General features: G+C 38.1%; 1 protein-coding gene and 1 long non-coding RNA gene across 2 annotated transcripts; one reads left to right on the top strand and one right to left on the bottom strand.

The window, feature by feature from the left end:
- Nucleotides 1-714: 714 nt before the first annotated feature.
- LOC105389857 (cuticle protein 6) lies at nt 715-13286 on the top strand. The gene is made up of 4 exons (XM_038118403.2): nt 715-780; nt 10289-10512; nt 11708-11908; nt 12420-13286. Exons 2-4 carry the CDS (start codon nt 10290-10292, stop codon nt 12569-12571), a joined length of 576 nt encoding a protein of 191 aa, XP_037974331.2. The 5' UTR covers nt 715-780; nt 10289; the 3' UTR covers nt 12572-13286.
- Nucleotides 13287-13610: 324 nt separating this feature from the next.
- On the bottom strand, nt 13611-14644 carry LOC125489709. Its single transcript, XR_007267194.1, has 3 exons — nt 14359-14644; nt 13951-14065; nt 13611-13718 (listed from the first exon to the last, which is right to left on the bottom strand). It is a non-coding gene; the product is annotated as an uncharacterized LOC125489709 (long non-coding RNA).
- Between the last annotated feature and the right edge of the window lie 1063 nt (nt 14645-15707).

The raw sequence follows: 15707 nt of genomic DNA, 5'->3' as shown, positions 1-15707 counted from the left end.
GTCAGGGACTAATTTTACCGACATCTGTAGCTGTGGACAGTTGGGAAGATGAGCAAGACTTTGGGAATAGGACACAAAGCTGGTAGAGCCTGGATCAGACGGCCTTATAATCACATAGTTACGTGATCCTAAAAAAAACGACTTCTCATTTTTTATAACGTTTTTAATTACGCTTTTCATAATGTGAAGGTAGCTGCCGAAATAGAGCCTGCCACACTCTTAATAGCAAACTGCAAAACTGTCAAGTATTACACTAAATTAATGTTAGATTGCTATTACCTCTATACCAACACAAGTATATTATGTAGGTACTATGAGGTACCTATATTGTAATTTTATTTCCAACTTACTAGCGAATTAAGAAGATGGGAAAATGCTCAGTGCTCTTGCAAGATCATTAAATTGTCACAAGAGCACTGTAATAGTACAGTTATGAGATAGGTACGAATCTAATAGCATTCTACTTAGGTACAGGGACACGACAGCCAACCAAACTTAAATTCATTACTGACTAATTTCTGGTTAGGTACCTGCCGTAGGTACCTACTTACTTCAATATTGATATCCTATCCGTCCTATAAAAACTATTCCATGAGCAAAAAGACGATTGATTGGATTAATGATAACTGGTGATACTCAAAGTACCTAGATAGTAAACAGAAACAGTCGAGGCTTCTCAAAACACAGCCATTCATTCTCGTTCACCATTCGTCGCTCGTCGCTCAGTCTGCCCCAGCGAGTGAACGGAGGTCCACGCCAGTGTGAGCCCAACAAACTCACGTAAGTTTTAAATTTAGAACGTATTATTCTTAAATGCCAGTGGTTTTTGCAAACAAGATCGGCATTCGTTATTCTTTTGTTTTTTTATTTAAGAGTTATTTATAGGAATGCCAATATTTATACATTCTGCCTTGAAAGTTTGAGTGCGATCTTTTGAAAGGCTGCAGTCTATGATAAATAAACAAGATTAGTTTTTAGATGTACTTAATTAAAATCGAGTTTAATAGTTACTTATGTGTGAAAAAGTTACAAAGGTACCTTTATAACATAAACATCAGACATGGAACACCTCGTAAGGTAGGCGTTCATTGCGGCAGCTCTGAGTTCACCAATATTGTGTTGGATTAAGGGCTTAGGTCCTAGTAGCTAGTAGGGTTAGTTTTGTGTCTGGGCAATAACAACCTTAAATTAAGGGTTTTAAAATGGGCTTGTACGGTCAGCAATGCTTCGTGTTTTCAAATAGTAAATAACATCACTCGTCCAGGCCAGCCACTACTGGCTAGGTTAAACAGGTGTCTAAGGTTATCAAACGGACGCACAGCGGTCTGGAGGGCATCATACGCTTTTCTGGTCGTAGTCTTCACTCGGGATCTCATTTACTTCATTTGGTCATCGGATCTTCGGCATATACTGTATATACCTATGTAATAGGTATGCCAGCCCCACAGTCACTTCAGCTTGCTTTACTTCAGAATTAAATCGGTGGATCGACCAACCGTCAGTGTCCATGTTTTTAAAACAAGTTACACGAAGGGAAGCCGCCTTAGGGCCACTGCACTTTATTTATTTAAATACCTCATAAAGTGATAATACCCAATACTTTTAGAACCTTGTTTACTCAAGTATATAGCAAATAATGCACAATTCAAACAACACTTATGAAACTGCACTAACACGGGATTCGCTCTTCATATTGTAACATTTTTATTTTAACAAGTCGGCAATGTGTAGTGACCGAGTTACCGAGTCAAAGTTCACATCAAAGGTCATGGTTGGGGCACTTAGGACGTACCATTGCTATTGAGGTGTTACTTGTGAAATTATCGTTAAACTTAATTTATAGTTACTTATCGATCTGACAGGTGGGATTGTCTGCGTACGTGGGAGATCCCTCATTTTGGTCTGCCGAGAACAAACGTAATTACCTTTACCTAACCAAAAGCGGGTGGCTCTGCGACTACCGTGATAAGTTTCATTCGTTTCTACAATAAAGAGTATAATTAGGTACTTATAGATATCTCGTACTTCAAGGGTATTAAATAAATCTTGAGCTTAGCACCCACTGCACTGCTTACCCGCGGTTCTGTGCCTCATTTATGAATATTGAGCCGATTCTAATTTGTATGAAACCAATTTCGATAAAACACCGGAAGCTTGCGAAACTGTAATGACATTAATGAATATTAAAGTAGGGGCTTGTAGATATTCAAAAATAAATAAATTAAAACCAACGTTATTTAGTATCCATAACATACAATATCACGTCCCCCCGACAGGGTTGCGGCCCTTATTGTTTCAGTAGCTGTAATTTAAAGAAATCCGCTTCTGATGTTTCTTTGTAATAGATTTGCCATAAAATTCTTGAAAATATTTTTCGGTTGATGATTGCGTAACTTGACATTAACGCTAGGGTCGCTGACCCCTAATCTATGAGCCACTAAATGAATAGTGATATTTACAGACGCTCCATTTAAAATAAAGCAAAACCTTTCAAATTCCTCTGCCTGCAGATTGTCTGTTGATTGGTGAACCAGTTTTTGGTTCGTTGTAGAGATCAGGTTTGACGTCCTTACGAGAATTATATCAGAAGGTCACAGTCAATGCCTTCAATTCGGTTCTGATAATTTGATGAAGTTTCTACCATGTTATTTTAAATCATAGATACATATATTACCTACGTGAGATCTAGCAAATGAATTACGATGTTCTGTACTGTAGTCAGGAAGACTACGCCGTATTTACTATTTATAAATACAGGCTGTTGCATTAGTGGTATACTTAGTAAATATTATAGTTTCCATCATCATTCATCGTCACTGATATCTGCCTAATATACAAGGTGTTGCAAAAGTGATATACTAAGCCCAAAGAGGGTGACTCTGGGGGTGGGGTGACGTTACGAATTATAGGGAACTTTCATTTCAAGTTTCCCCGTTGAACTCTTTTATATGAAACAAGACTAAACATAGTAAACATATATTTTCTTTTTCAATGAACTTTTAAGGTAAATTAAGAAACAGGTCACCATAGTAAAAACGACATTTGCTACACAAAACCATATTTTTACCTATGTAATTTTGAAAAAATAACAATTTACTTTCACACATTCGCAATTTTATAACATTACGCATACTCGGTCAAGGGTTTTAAAATAATGCTCGAAAGATGCGTATACACATGCGCATCGTAACGTGTGAGTTCCGGCTCGCTAGTCGCCCGAGTATGTATGCAGGCGTGAGGTAAACGATTATAATATCGTTATGCAAAGTTAATGAAAGTGTAAATTCCAAACACCTCACCCCGCTCCGCCCCGCTAGGCGAGTCATCAGCTTGTAACAATCCGGTATTTGGTATGAACTTGACATGTCATATTCATATTTACTGCTCTGTAGTAGGTCTGTACATTCAAATACACTTACAAGAGCAAATATACAATATCGTCCATAAAAAAGCGGTAAGTGTTTCATAAAATTACGCATTGAGGCTATATTTGATTCGGGTAGGCGAGGTGACGGCGGAGACAGTGGCCAGATCTGGCACAAGGGCAGCCGCGGCGCCACACGGCAAATATAGCTAAGCTTTATAAAAAATCTGATAAAATATCGCCCAGTAAGTGTAGTCACAATGTACAAAGGCAGTAGGCGGTGAGCACATCGCGCTTTGTTGTGTTGGACAAAGCCTGCTGGGGCCACTCTATATGACAAAAAACGAAGTTTCGGAGTGCTGCTGCTCGAGTCACGACTCTGAAACTCAAACTCTCAAACTCAAATTTTTTTATTCATCGTACAAATATAAAATTTTCTGATGAACGTCAATTTTTACAAATTACTCTCCGTTCGGATAAGGGGGGGCTCTTTCTGTCTAAGGAGAAGAACGGAGGCAAGAAACTCCTGAGCCATCTTTTCAAAAAAAGACTTAAAACTAGTTGGTATACAATACATATAAGCTTAATAATTATTATTATAATAATATGAGCAGAGCTAACTACTTATCACAGCCATGCATTAACGTCCTCTAAGTAATCATCAATTTTATAATAAGCTTTTTTACTGAGTTTCTCTTTAATGTAACACTTAAACTTATTCTCTGGCATTTGAGCAACTTCTGCTGGAAGCTTATTATAAAATCTAATACAGTACCCTAAAAACGATTTATTAACTTTCGCCAGACGAATCGCTGGAAAAGCCAGCTTATGCTTGTTCCTAGTATTAATGTCATGATTACTGCCAATTGTATCAAAAGTTGAAATATTCTTTCGTACATACATTAAATTGGAAAAAATGAACTGACATGGAACTGTAAGGATGTTAATTTCTTTAAATAGTTCTCTCAATGAATCCCTGGAACCAAGTTTGTATATAGAGCGGATGGCTCTTTTCTGTAATACAAATATAGTTTCAATATCAGCTGCTCTACCCCAAAGCAAAATGCCATACGATAATAAGCTGTGGAAATAACTAAAGTAAACTAATCTTGCGGTTTCAACGTCGGTCAGCTGTCTAATTTTCCGTACAGCAAAAGCTGCGGAGCTCAACCTTCCAGACAATTTTTCAATGTGAGGTCCCCACTGTAACTTTGAATCTATAGTCATCCCAAGAAAGACAGTATCATTAACTAGGTCCAATTTATTCCCATCTAGAATAATGTTAGTATCGCATTGTCTAACATTCGGCAGTGTAAATTTAATACATTTCGTTTTCTTAGAATTCAATAGAAGATTATTAACGGTAAACCAATCGTGTATGTCAGATAGAATTGAATTAATTTCATTAAAATTATTTTCTCTTCTTTTAACTTTAAAAAGCAAAGAAGTATCGTCAGCAAATAAAACTATATTAGTCAATTTTTCAACCATAAAAGGCAAGTCATTAATATAAATGAGGAATAAAAATGGTCCTAGAATAGATCCTTGAGGGACGCCTATTTTTACATGAGCCCCCTGTGATTTAGTATTGTTAATATCGACCCTTTGTTGTCTCTTGTCTAAATATGAAGATATCAAATCTAAAGCCTTTCCTCCTATTCCATAGTATCTAAGTTTCGAAATTAAAGTCTGATGGTCTACACAATCAAACGCCTTCGACAGATCACAGAAGACTCCAATAGCATCGTGATGGTCTTCCCAGGCGTCAAATATGTGCTTAATCAACGCAGTACCGGCATCGGCTGTTGATTTGCCTTTTGTAAAACCATACTGCTGGCTATGAAACAATCGAGCATCATTGAAATGCAAAAGCATCTGACTGAGTATGACCCTCTCAAATATTTTACTCAAAACTGGAAGAACCGAGACAGGCCTGAAATTTGCAGGGTCCTCCATATCCCCACTTTTGAACAGAGGTATAATTTTACTAAATTTCATAAGATCTGGGAACACACCTTCAGCGATACATTTATTAAAGATGTTAGCTAAAATTGGGGCGATTTTATTAATAATAGAAAGAACAAATTTAACTGACATTCCCCACAAGTCTTCAGTTTTCTTCATATTTAATGACTTAAATGTTTTTATAATAGTTAATGTATTAGTATATCTGAATTTAAATTCCTTATCGGTTGAAGGTGCGTTCTCCTTCGTCAGGGTTTCAGCTGCTGCAGCCGAAGAATCCAGGTTACACGTAGTCTCTAAAGGAATGTTCGTAAAAAACTCTTCAAAGACCCTCGCCACCGCATCATTCGATGTTATCATGTCATTGCCTACCTTCAAAGATAAATTTGTCTCGCGTGTTCGATTCTTCCCCGTTTCGTTATTAATAATAGTCCAAACGGCCTTAGATTTGTTTGCAGAGTCTTTAATCTTGTTATTAATAAAAATTGTCTTCGCACAGTGACAGACACATTTATACATCTTGCTATATTTCTTCACATAAGATTGAAAGTCAGGTCGGAGTATGAATGTTTTCATCTCATACAGATCATATAATGTCGCCCTGCTTTTGCGAATACCCTCTGTAGCCCAGTCACAAAATTTAATTTTATTGTCAATCAAAACTTCCTTCGTTTCAAAATTACTCTCAAACTCATCAGCTATTATCTTAAACAAGTTACTATACATCTCATTAGAATTGCAATCTAATTTAACATTCGGAAGTTTTTCGTCTAGTTTCTTCAAGTAATTGTCAATTTTCTTTGTAGTAATCGATCTGCATCTCACCTTAGTTTTATTTGTCTTGTCAGTGTTTACTAAGGTAATGGTCTGCCCACTGTGGTCTGACCTCAGACAATTAATCACACTACTGTCTTTAAACTCACAGTTACAGAATATGTTATCTAGACAAGTGGCTGACGTGGGTGTAATTCTAGTTGGTTCCAGAAAAACATTAAAAAGATTAAATGATTTAAAAAGTAACAACAATTTCGACCTATTAGGAGAGTCACCTAATAGGTCAACATTAAAGTCACCACACACTATTACTTCCTTTTTACTATTGGAAGCTAACCTTAGAACATCCTCCATGACAGTCTCAAAGGTAATAAAATCACCAGTAGGTGGCCTGTAGGTACATACTATTATATACTTATTAAGCTCTGCACATGAAATTTCTATATGGTGTTTAACAGAAAGAGCAACTATATCCTTTCGTTCTTTACATTTACAATTTTCTTTAAGAAATATAAGTGACCCACCATGCTCGTTGATATTTCTGTTAAAACAGCTTATAAGTTTGTAATTTTTTAATTGGAACATCATTTTATTCTCGTCTAACCAATGTTCTGTGATACATAAACAATCAATGTTAAATTTTTCCGAAAATAGTTCTATTTCTAACAATTTAGAAGAAATACTCTGAATATTCTGATGTACCAATTTAAATTCATTCTTAAATGTCTTGTCCTTCGATAGTTTTGAGCCGAGAGAGCAGTGAACTGAATCAATCTTTATATCAACGCTATGATGCTCTCCCGTTGTCTGAAAATCTAATTTAAATCTACTGTACTATTTTCAGTATTACTACTGACGGTGTCAATAGGGACACAAGTTTTCTTCGTTATAATGCTTATAACTGAGTTAATAAGAGGAGCTACTTCTGTAGCTAAACGTCGTTTCTGATTTAAGGACAGAAATAAACTGTCCCAGGTCAACTTAAAATTATCTACATACAAATTAGTATCAAAGAAATTGATACAGTCAGATTTATAACACGCTCGCATCTGTCTCGTTGTATTAAACGTACTGATTGCACGGCAGCTCTCGTTTGTTAGATTTTCGTTAGTATAGAGTAACCCTTCTGGTGTTGGCCAATCTGAAAGCGAAAACTCGAAAAAACTGCAATATTGTGCGAACCTGCATTATTATATACCTACATATTTTTTTATAATTATAAGCTATATGACCTAGACGTACGTAAGGAAACCTAGTTACACCAGAAGCCGATGGGTAACATTACAATTAATTATAAAATCAAACTAAAACCAGTTTAATACAAGCATACATGTTGAAATAACATCCTTATAATCCTCGTGTGATGAGCACGTCAAATAAACATTGAAAATTACTTACTGTCGGTGAAAAACAAAGCTATTCTGTATACTGTACCTAAAGTTCCATGTAATGTAGTATGTTGGTAATATAGTAATATTACACTGAGTGTAGTTAAACATTATTTCATAAAAATCGGTTCAATAGTTCAGAAGTTATTAGATTTTTTGTGTTGAATGGGTGTTTTTAACGTTGGTTAGGTCATTATCATAGTGACTGAGTATAGGTGTTCTTTCGCCTGCATAAAATATCCAAACCCACACTAGAGAGAAATCAGGTGATAATTACATACTATTCCATCAGATATAAGGTGTAAGTAATAATTAGTGAGTATGAACCTACGAGTGTACGAAGGTCATTGAAACCACATAACACCTCCAGTTATGACGTCACAATCATTTCATAGACTCATCCGACACTGGAGGGTCATTCTCAAAATTGACGAGTGAACGATCAAAATTTTCTCGCAATCAGCATGCTAGATGAGCCGTGGTCTTCAGCAGCTCTAACCACAACTTTACCTCGTTCTATTAAACTTGCCAATGGAGAAGAAAACGCAAAAGTTTTCTAGATGTCGCCACTGTCGAGTAGACCCGATTCCCCAGTTCTAATTAGCCGGATCTCCACCAGACGATCCAATGCGATCCGATCGCCCGATCCAAGAAGTTTATTATATAAAATTCCATGGATCGCGCGATCGGATCGCGTTAGATCGTCTGGTGGGGATCCGGCTATTGGTTGGTTCAGTCGCCATTTTTCCTCCCCAATAATGTTATTGGTCCTCAATAGTGCTGCCAAAGTTTCACTTGGTTTTCATCCCGACAATTCGTGTTCCTCTGTTCGTCGATTTAGAGAGTGACCCCCCTGGATACGGCCTCGCTGCTGCTATCTGAGCTGTCATTATTCTTTAAATTCTGGTAATGTGGGTGCAGTGGCCACCATCTGAGGAAGTAGAGGTCACGGCTCATCGTCTTTGTCTAGCATGCAATTATAAATTCAATACTTATATGAACACAATAAAGATCCAAAAACATTGAAGCTACAAGGTTTTTGCAATTATAAAGGCATATTTTAGCTTCCTCCACTAATCCTCCGATGGGAAATACCAGGAAATTCGTTTAAATAACTTGTATCGTGACTTATTCACTATATAGCCTTTTAGAGATATATTATAAACTGCGGCGAAGTCTGTACGTAGGTACATTGATGATGTCACTAATATTTTGTTCGTATTTACTTATGTATTTTTATATGTCGAGCCATAACATAAATTAATAACAAATTGGCCCTCAGACTCTTTGCAGCATTTGTAAACATATTTTTTGCGAATAAGTTAACGGTAATCTTTTTCCATTACCCGTATTCTACATAATATGCTGACTTTTCCTTAAATAATTACCTCATAAAATCATTGGCAAATAAATACGCCATCAATCAAACCTTGTGGTGGTAGTTCTTCGGCTAAACTGTTATTTAGTTATAATTTAGATGATTTACTGCCGGTTTCACAACTACAAACGTCATGTTAAGCTGAACATAAGTATGATATAGCGCTGCGATTGGCTAAATTGTCATTGGGCACGACAGAACGATCCTCTTCTTACTATTGGTCCTTTAAAGACCCAAATATTTCAAATAAATATGGATTTACTGACAAGTAGTTAGAATTTATATATTTCTTTGGCAATCATGTGTTTCCTTTTTTTCTCGTAACAAGCGGTTAAGGTTAACCTTAAGTTCATGCTAAGGTAGATATGCTGAACTGAGAAACTGTATCTGAGCAACATGTTGTATAGGAGTGAGGTAGAGCATCCATCGTGCTGATCCATCATCGCATGACGCAACTAGTAAAGGTCAGTGGAACGGGTTCCAAGACGTGCATCTAAATAAACTGCGGATCAAATACGAATTGATTCTTTATGGGAGCTTCGTCTATGTATATCGGATGATTCTATCATTTTTACGGATAAGTTTTTTTAATTGTTCCAATGATATGGTTGTAGCTGGTCAGGACTCTTTCGTTCAGTGATCCCTTTGATCGATCTGCGCAGTTATTTCAAAAATATTTCAATTATACTACCATCATTTATGCTGTCACTGCAGAAATATACACACTGAGCATTTCCTCAATACATTTAGAAAAATAAAACTAAACAGGGTGATCAGTTTATGAAAGGTGAAAGCTATCATTTCAGCTTACAATAACACTTGACAACACTGATTACCTATGCGTGGTATCGTAGTAGCACTTAGGTATTTGCAGTATAATTTAGAACTCCTACCTATAAATACAACCTCGTCCATTTCCATATCCCGCAGTTGGGTAAAAACAAAACAAGATCAACCTACACAGGTAAGGTTACGTTATTCAAACAGCAGGTTTCTAGACCAGATCTGTCCGAGGCAGGGTGGCGGTTGCCCAACACTCGGCATGCCCACTGTGGCCCAGCGTGTTGCCAAACAAATACCTTCGGCTAAGCGCCAACAATTTGCGTGGATTTGTTTATGTAGAGCCGGGATTTGCATTGCATTAAGTTACGTTTGAAACGTGATTGATGGAAATATCGATCTAAGTAAGTAGGTTATTATAGTACCTAAATGTGGCACCTGTATAACTATCTATAGACAGCTAGAAATCCCATTGTTTTGTAGAAAATTTAATTTTGAAAAATTCTGTACCTTTAAATCGAAACCTCAGCTAAAACTAGCTAATAGTCACGATATGTATGTATATTCAGAGATCATCATCACTGACATCGAATACGAATAATAACTTACGCTCTAACACGTGAACCATCCACATTCCAGCATGCTCAGCCAACTCTGCCTGCTGGCCGTGCTCGCCGCGGCGCACTGCGACGTGTCCCACCTGCCGTCCCACCAACTGGAGGCGTCCCACCAGTTGGAGTCCCACGAGAGCACGCCGCCGCCGCCGCCGCGCCCCTACGCCTTCTCCTACACGGCGGGGAGGTTCCCGGGACACAGCGACCGCCATCATGCTGAAGTCAGCGACGGCAGTGGGGTCGTTAGAGGTACAGCTATTACAAATTTCGTCATCATCAGTTATATAATAATCATTCAGATGGACATAATTATGCCTCTCCCAAGGAGCGCCACAACACTCGGTCCTCGGCTTTCCTCATCCAGCCACTACCGGCTGCGGCTATTGTATAGTTTTAAAGATGCATGCATAGATATACATATAAGAACAGACTCGAAAAGCGCCTTTGCTTTATACAAGGTATATAACTCGATTATTAAATTATCTAAACGCTAGCGCAATCTAGCATAATAGGCATTGTCACTTACCCAACATCCTTTTCAATCAAAGTCAAATTAAATTGCAAAACAAACGACTATCGGTAATCTTTCGAGAATCAAAAAGAATGCTCCAATTACCCACTTATGTACAAATTGGATTTGAAATGTGCATTCGACTGGAATAGTGTGTTACCACACTGTGTTTGCGGCTAATTGTACACTGAAGATGTGTGCACCCAATCAGCAGTCCTTAAATGAGAAATATGCCAACGGTATTGTTATAGCTAGTCCAATTTTGACAGGAACTAGATAAAGGATATAGGATTAAGATATTAGAATACCTATAATCAATATCAAAATATGTGAAGATATTATTGTTCCTTTAATTTCGGTCATTACCGAGCTGCTGAGGAGAAGTTTTTCACCACCTAGGTTTTCTGGTGGCGGAAATAAATGCGCATGCACATTGCACAATTTTTGACATGATGCTCAGTTCCTATTGCACAGCTAGCGGGTGCGGTGTGGACTCTGTTGATTCGAGGCGAATGCCCTGAGGCCGTGAATATTCTTGCTATGTTGAGTACCTCGATTAGCATGGTCACCTCGTTGTACCACCCCGCGGCACGTGGCCGTGACCAGCGTTAGGATTGCACTGACTTGACTACTTGTTCCAACGGTATTTAAGTCTTTCACGATAAGTGTGATAAGTTTAATATGCGCGTATCTGCATATTTCAACAAAACCAGCTTATCTTTTCAAAAGTCAGCACATTTGTCGGGTGTTTTCTACTTACTTATCTACTATTCACTCCATTACAACAATAATAACAATTCGTTTACTAGCCAATTAAGAACAATAGCTCCCAATCACAACGCAACACCAAACCTTTCTCTAACAAACCGTTCACCTACTTTCCAGGCACCTACTAGATCAAACCTCTCTTTAACTAAATGTCTACCCTTCCAGGCACGTACTCCTACGTGGACCCTGGGCACAAGGTGCGCCGCGTGGACTACGTGGCGGACCGCGAGGGCTTCCACCCCGTGCTGAGCCACGCGCCGCCCGAGCACCCTGTGGACAGCGACGCCGTGGCGCAGGCCAAGATCAGACATCATGAGCTGTATGAGAAGATTGCCGCGGAGCATGCGAGCAACCCGCATCCGCAAGGTGAGGATATAGGATGTCAGGGTTTTGGGGTTCAAAACAATGAAAGCTGCAAATTGTATTCAGAATTACGCATCACCCCCTTTCGGCTTTCTGTGCTACAAGGTATTGCAAATTTGTCATTACTAGGCTGTAGACCAACGTAAATAAATAAACGTAACCAAAAATAAATAAACGTGGTGGGAGACCAGACTTACAAGGGAGTGTAGCGTAGACCAGACCAGTTTTGCCTTACATTTTTGAGCATCTCCGAGATCTTCCCGTTTTATTCGATACCACCAATCTCTAATTTTCCATAAAGGTGAACAACCTTTATGGAAAATACTTACTAAAATTACCTACCAAGCTTGACTACTTTCTATTAAGTAACTTTGTACTGGGCTCGCACACAAAAACACCATACGATTCTCGCTCCCATTGAACACCTGCGATATGTAGAGAGACGTTGGTCGTATCATGTGTGGGAACCCTACCACCAACTTTCAACCTAACCCCTGACCCCCCTCTTTTCCAGTCCCGCTCCGGCAGTCCGCAGTAGTGCTAGCAGCAACACAGCAGCACGCGTCCTTATTCCGAGTGATCGCCGAGCAGCACGCGCGCATCGCCGCCGAGCGCGAGCTGCTGCAGGCCGAGCAGCAGCTGCAGGAGCTGGGGGAGGAACACTAAAGGGGGGGGGAGAGGGATAGGGTGGAGAATGGCTTGGGGAGGATGGAGAGATTGAAGAGACAGAGAAAATGCTACTATTTCTGCAATTGGCTTGGCGGATGGAGAGATGTGATGATGAAAAACGCAACCATTGCTGCTACTCAATTTTGAGCGCGAATTTTCAGATAGAGATGTAACATGCAGCGTTGTTCAAGCACACTACTCAATTTTATACTTATAGGTACCTACTTGTCACAATTTGTTGTTATCGTAATACGATGTATTTCAAGAGTCAAATTCAGAAGTTGAATAAAATTGAGGATTGTCTGGAAAATGTTTGTAGCTGCGTTCTTTTGCCCTTTTGAAATTACTGGATAGTTGACATGAAAATATTCTTCTGTCTCTAATTATCTAAAAACTAGTAACTTTTGTGAATTACTTCACGTGTATATGTACTGTATTTATAAAAGCTTAGATATATTTGTATTATTCATATCTTAGTATTTTATGTAAGTATTAGATTATTATACTCGTATTATAATTAGTAAAGAATATGTATGTACATTTTTAATATTACCTAAAGTACCAAACCATTATGTACCTATGTACTTAATACTCAAAGTTTAAGTTCTCATGAGAATGCCATTGTGTTATTTATAAGCTAGTCGAATGAACCGATTTTTATACTTTTTATACTAAGTGTTACGCAACCTCAATAAATACGTAACATAAACTTGACTTTCATAGTGTTTATTGTCTCCTGTATTTTTTTTACCGTCTTCTTACGGTGCCATTAGTATTGTAAGTCGGTTATCATTATGGCCACATTTTTAACCACAGGGGGCGATCTTGTTGTTGTTAGAAACAACAAAGTACAAAATTTGTTTAAGTATAGAATGATCGCCAAGTCACTTTTACTTATACTATACCACTTTTGGAACAGCCTGTAGTGTCGAATGAGCATTATGTGAGGTGTGCCTAGTGCTACTGATTTAATATGCTCATTACCGAATGGGACGGCTATCAACATGCACAGTAAAATTTAGTAAAGAATATCAAATGCAATTTGTGTATTAACTAACAAATATTGAATATTTGTCACTAGAAGTGCATACTAAACTATTTGCCGTGTCGTCGTTTGTAGGAACTTTTTAACTGGAGGTGGAATCTGTAACAAACAAATTTGATCAATTCAAAGTAACCCCTCTAATTAATGAAACAGTTTTTTAATCGGGCTAATTGTTTCGAAGCTACAAAGCTACTGGTATAGTATACGGCAAGGATACTCGAAATTCACAAAACAAATCTAACGAACGAGTGCTGTCATATAAAAAGATAAGGTAAGCGCATTAGCACTTAGAAACTTAGTTTTTCATAGACATATTAACTAGTATACTCACTGGCAGCAGGCGGCGGTCCCCCAGCCCCGGGCGGCGGCCCCGGCGGCCCCCGGCCCCCGTTGCAGCCGGCCCGGGGGCCCCCGTCTTCAGCTAGCGCACCAGTGCTCATTGCACCCTACGGGCAGACAGATTTAGGTATATTGTTTTAAAAATTGTAGCCTTTTCTGTTCTTTAATGTTGAGCTGCTTACTCTACAGGTATCTATGGAAACTCTCATGGCAGATTCCAGCACCGTCCAAATGATCCATCCTGACATCCCTGCCTCGATATGACTGGGTGCTTTTAACCGGCTCATTCATTTATTTACACAAATTGTTTCAGTTATAATGAATTAGATAAAACACACATGGAAATTATTAAAAGATATAAGGAGCCTACATTTATAAAATGAAAAGAAAAGGTACTTACCACAAACGCAAAAGCAATGGCAAAGATAGCCACGATCAGAGCAAGCAACTTCATGGTATAGACACGTCACACCACACTGCCTGGCACCATGGAGCCGCCGTTTTTATACTAAACATAATCACTTGCACATGGGACATTATAATAATTGTGATTCAGCCTAATGCGAGCAGCCATGGGGACTCCCCAATCATGTGTGTTCTACTTCTATCGCTAACAATTTTATTCTAAAAGGATAGAGCCGGTAGTGGATTAAGGAGGTCTTTACAAGATTTTAATGAAATTTGATATGGAGTTAGCTGACACCTTGGACTAGGAAAGAACATAGGCTACTTTTTATCGCGGCATTCCCACGGGAAATCTTTTTAGCGAAGCTTACGCTTCGCGGGAACAGCTAGTAAGTAATACCTAAATATTTGCCGATTTTTGACTACAGCTAGACTATAGTTTCCAAGGGATCATAACCCATTGGGTAGCATGTCGTAGATGACTGGAACTGGAGAGACATCCTATCTGACGTCATGGATATAAATAGTCTTCTAAATATCTAATCGTGAATGAAAAGGAGCAGTTATGTATTTATTTTATTAAATTGCCATCTTGATTTGTCTATTCACAATCACTTTGAATGTGATAAATATTTCAACTCCACAGTAAGGCCGCAGCCACAGGTGTAAATTCGACATTTTCATGAAGTACTGAACCATTTAATGAGTTTTGTGTGAAAAACTTCGGGCGTCACTAACAGTGTGAAACTAGACAAATTGTCACACGCTCATTTTATTACACATGGCTGTAACATCAGTAATTATGGCTGGTACGTTATTTAGTTCTAATGATTTAATTTAGATGTTTTCATAATGTTCTGGGAACTGGGCGGTAAGTAGAGAACGTTTTAGCGACTGAAAAATTGTTAGCTCATTTTCCAAAGTCAGTCCCTGTAAGTACGCGTTACCTGGTAGGAACTGCTTATAATAAGCTTATGACCATTAAATAATAAAGTTTTTCATTATTATTATGTTAGTGCTATCACAAAATATTTATAACACCCTAGTTACCATCAATTATCGCTTTATAAATTCAAGATTTTCCTTATCCAAAGTCAGGTGAATAATTCTATATTGTCTGTATGAATGATAAATTTAATGATGAGCGTACAATCTGCAATTACCACTTGAACTATGTTTTAATGACAATCTTCCAGCTCTTAGCATGTCCACGACTCGTTTAAATTGATTTATGTTTAATGCTATATCTTATTTCTTATGGATTATTTATTACACAGTTATTTTGATATAAATCTTACGGCTATAATGTTAATAAGTCTGAAGATAAATTTAAGAATAACTGGA

The sequence above is a fragment of the Plutella xylostella genome, chromosome 16 (assembly GCF_932276165.1).
Source record: "Plutella xylostella chromosome 16, ilPluXylo3.1, whole genome shotgun sequence".
Classification (NCBI taxonomy): Eukaryota; Metazoa; Arthropoda; class Insecta; order Lepidoptera; family Plutellidae; genus Plutella; species Plutella xylostella.
Note: the sequence above shows the minus strand (reverse complement) of the source record. Positions and strands in the feature narration are given on the sequence as shown.

What these genes read in the sequence shown, in the direction of transcription:
- LOC105389857 (XM_038118403.2), top strand. Translation starts at nt 10,290, where the DNA reads ATGCTCAGCCAACTCTGCCTGCTGGCCGTGCTCGCCGCGGCGCACTGC. An exon ending in CGGCAGTGGGGTCGTTAGAG is followed by an intron (nt 10,513 to 11,707) that starts GTACAGCTATTA and finishes CTACCCTTCCAG; the next exon opens with GCACGTACTCCTACGTGGAC. An exon ending in GAGCAACCCGCATCCGCAAG is followed by an intron (nt 11,909 to 12,419) that starts GTGAGGATATAG and finishes CCTCTTTTCCAG; the next exon opens with TCCCGCTCCGGCAGTCCGCA.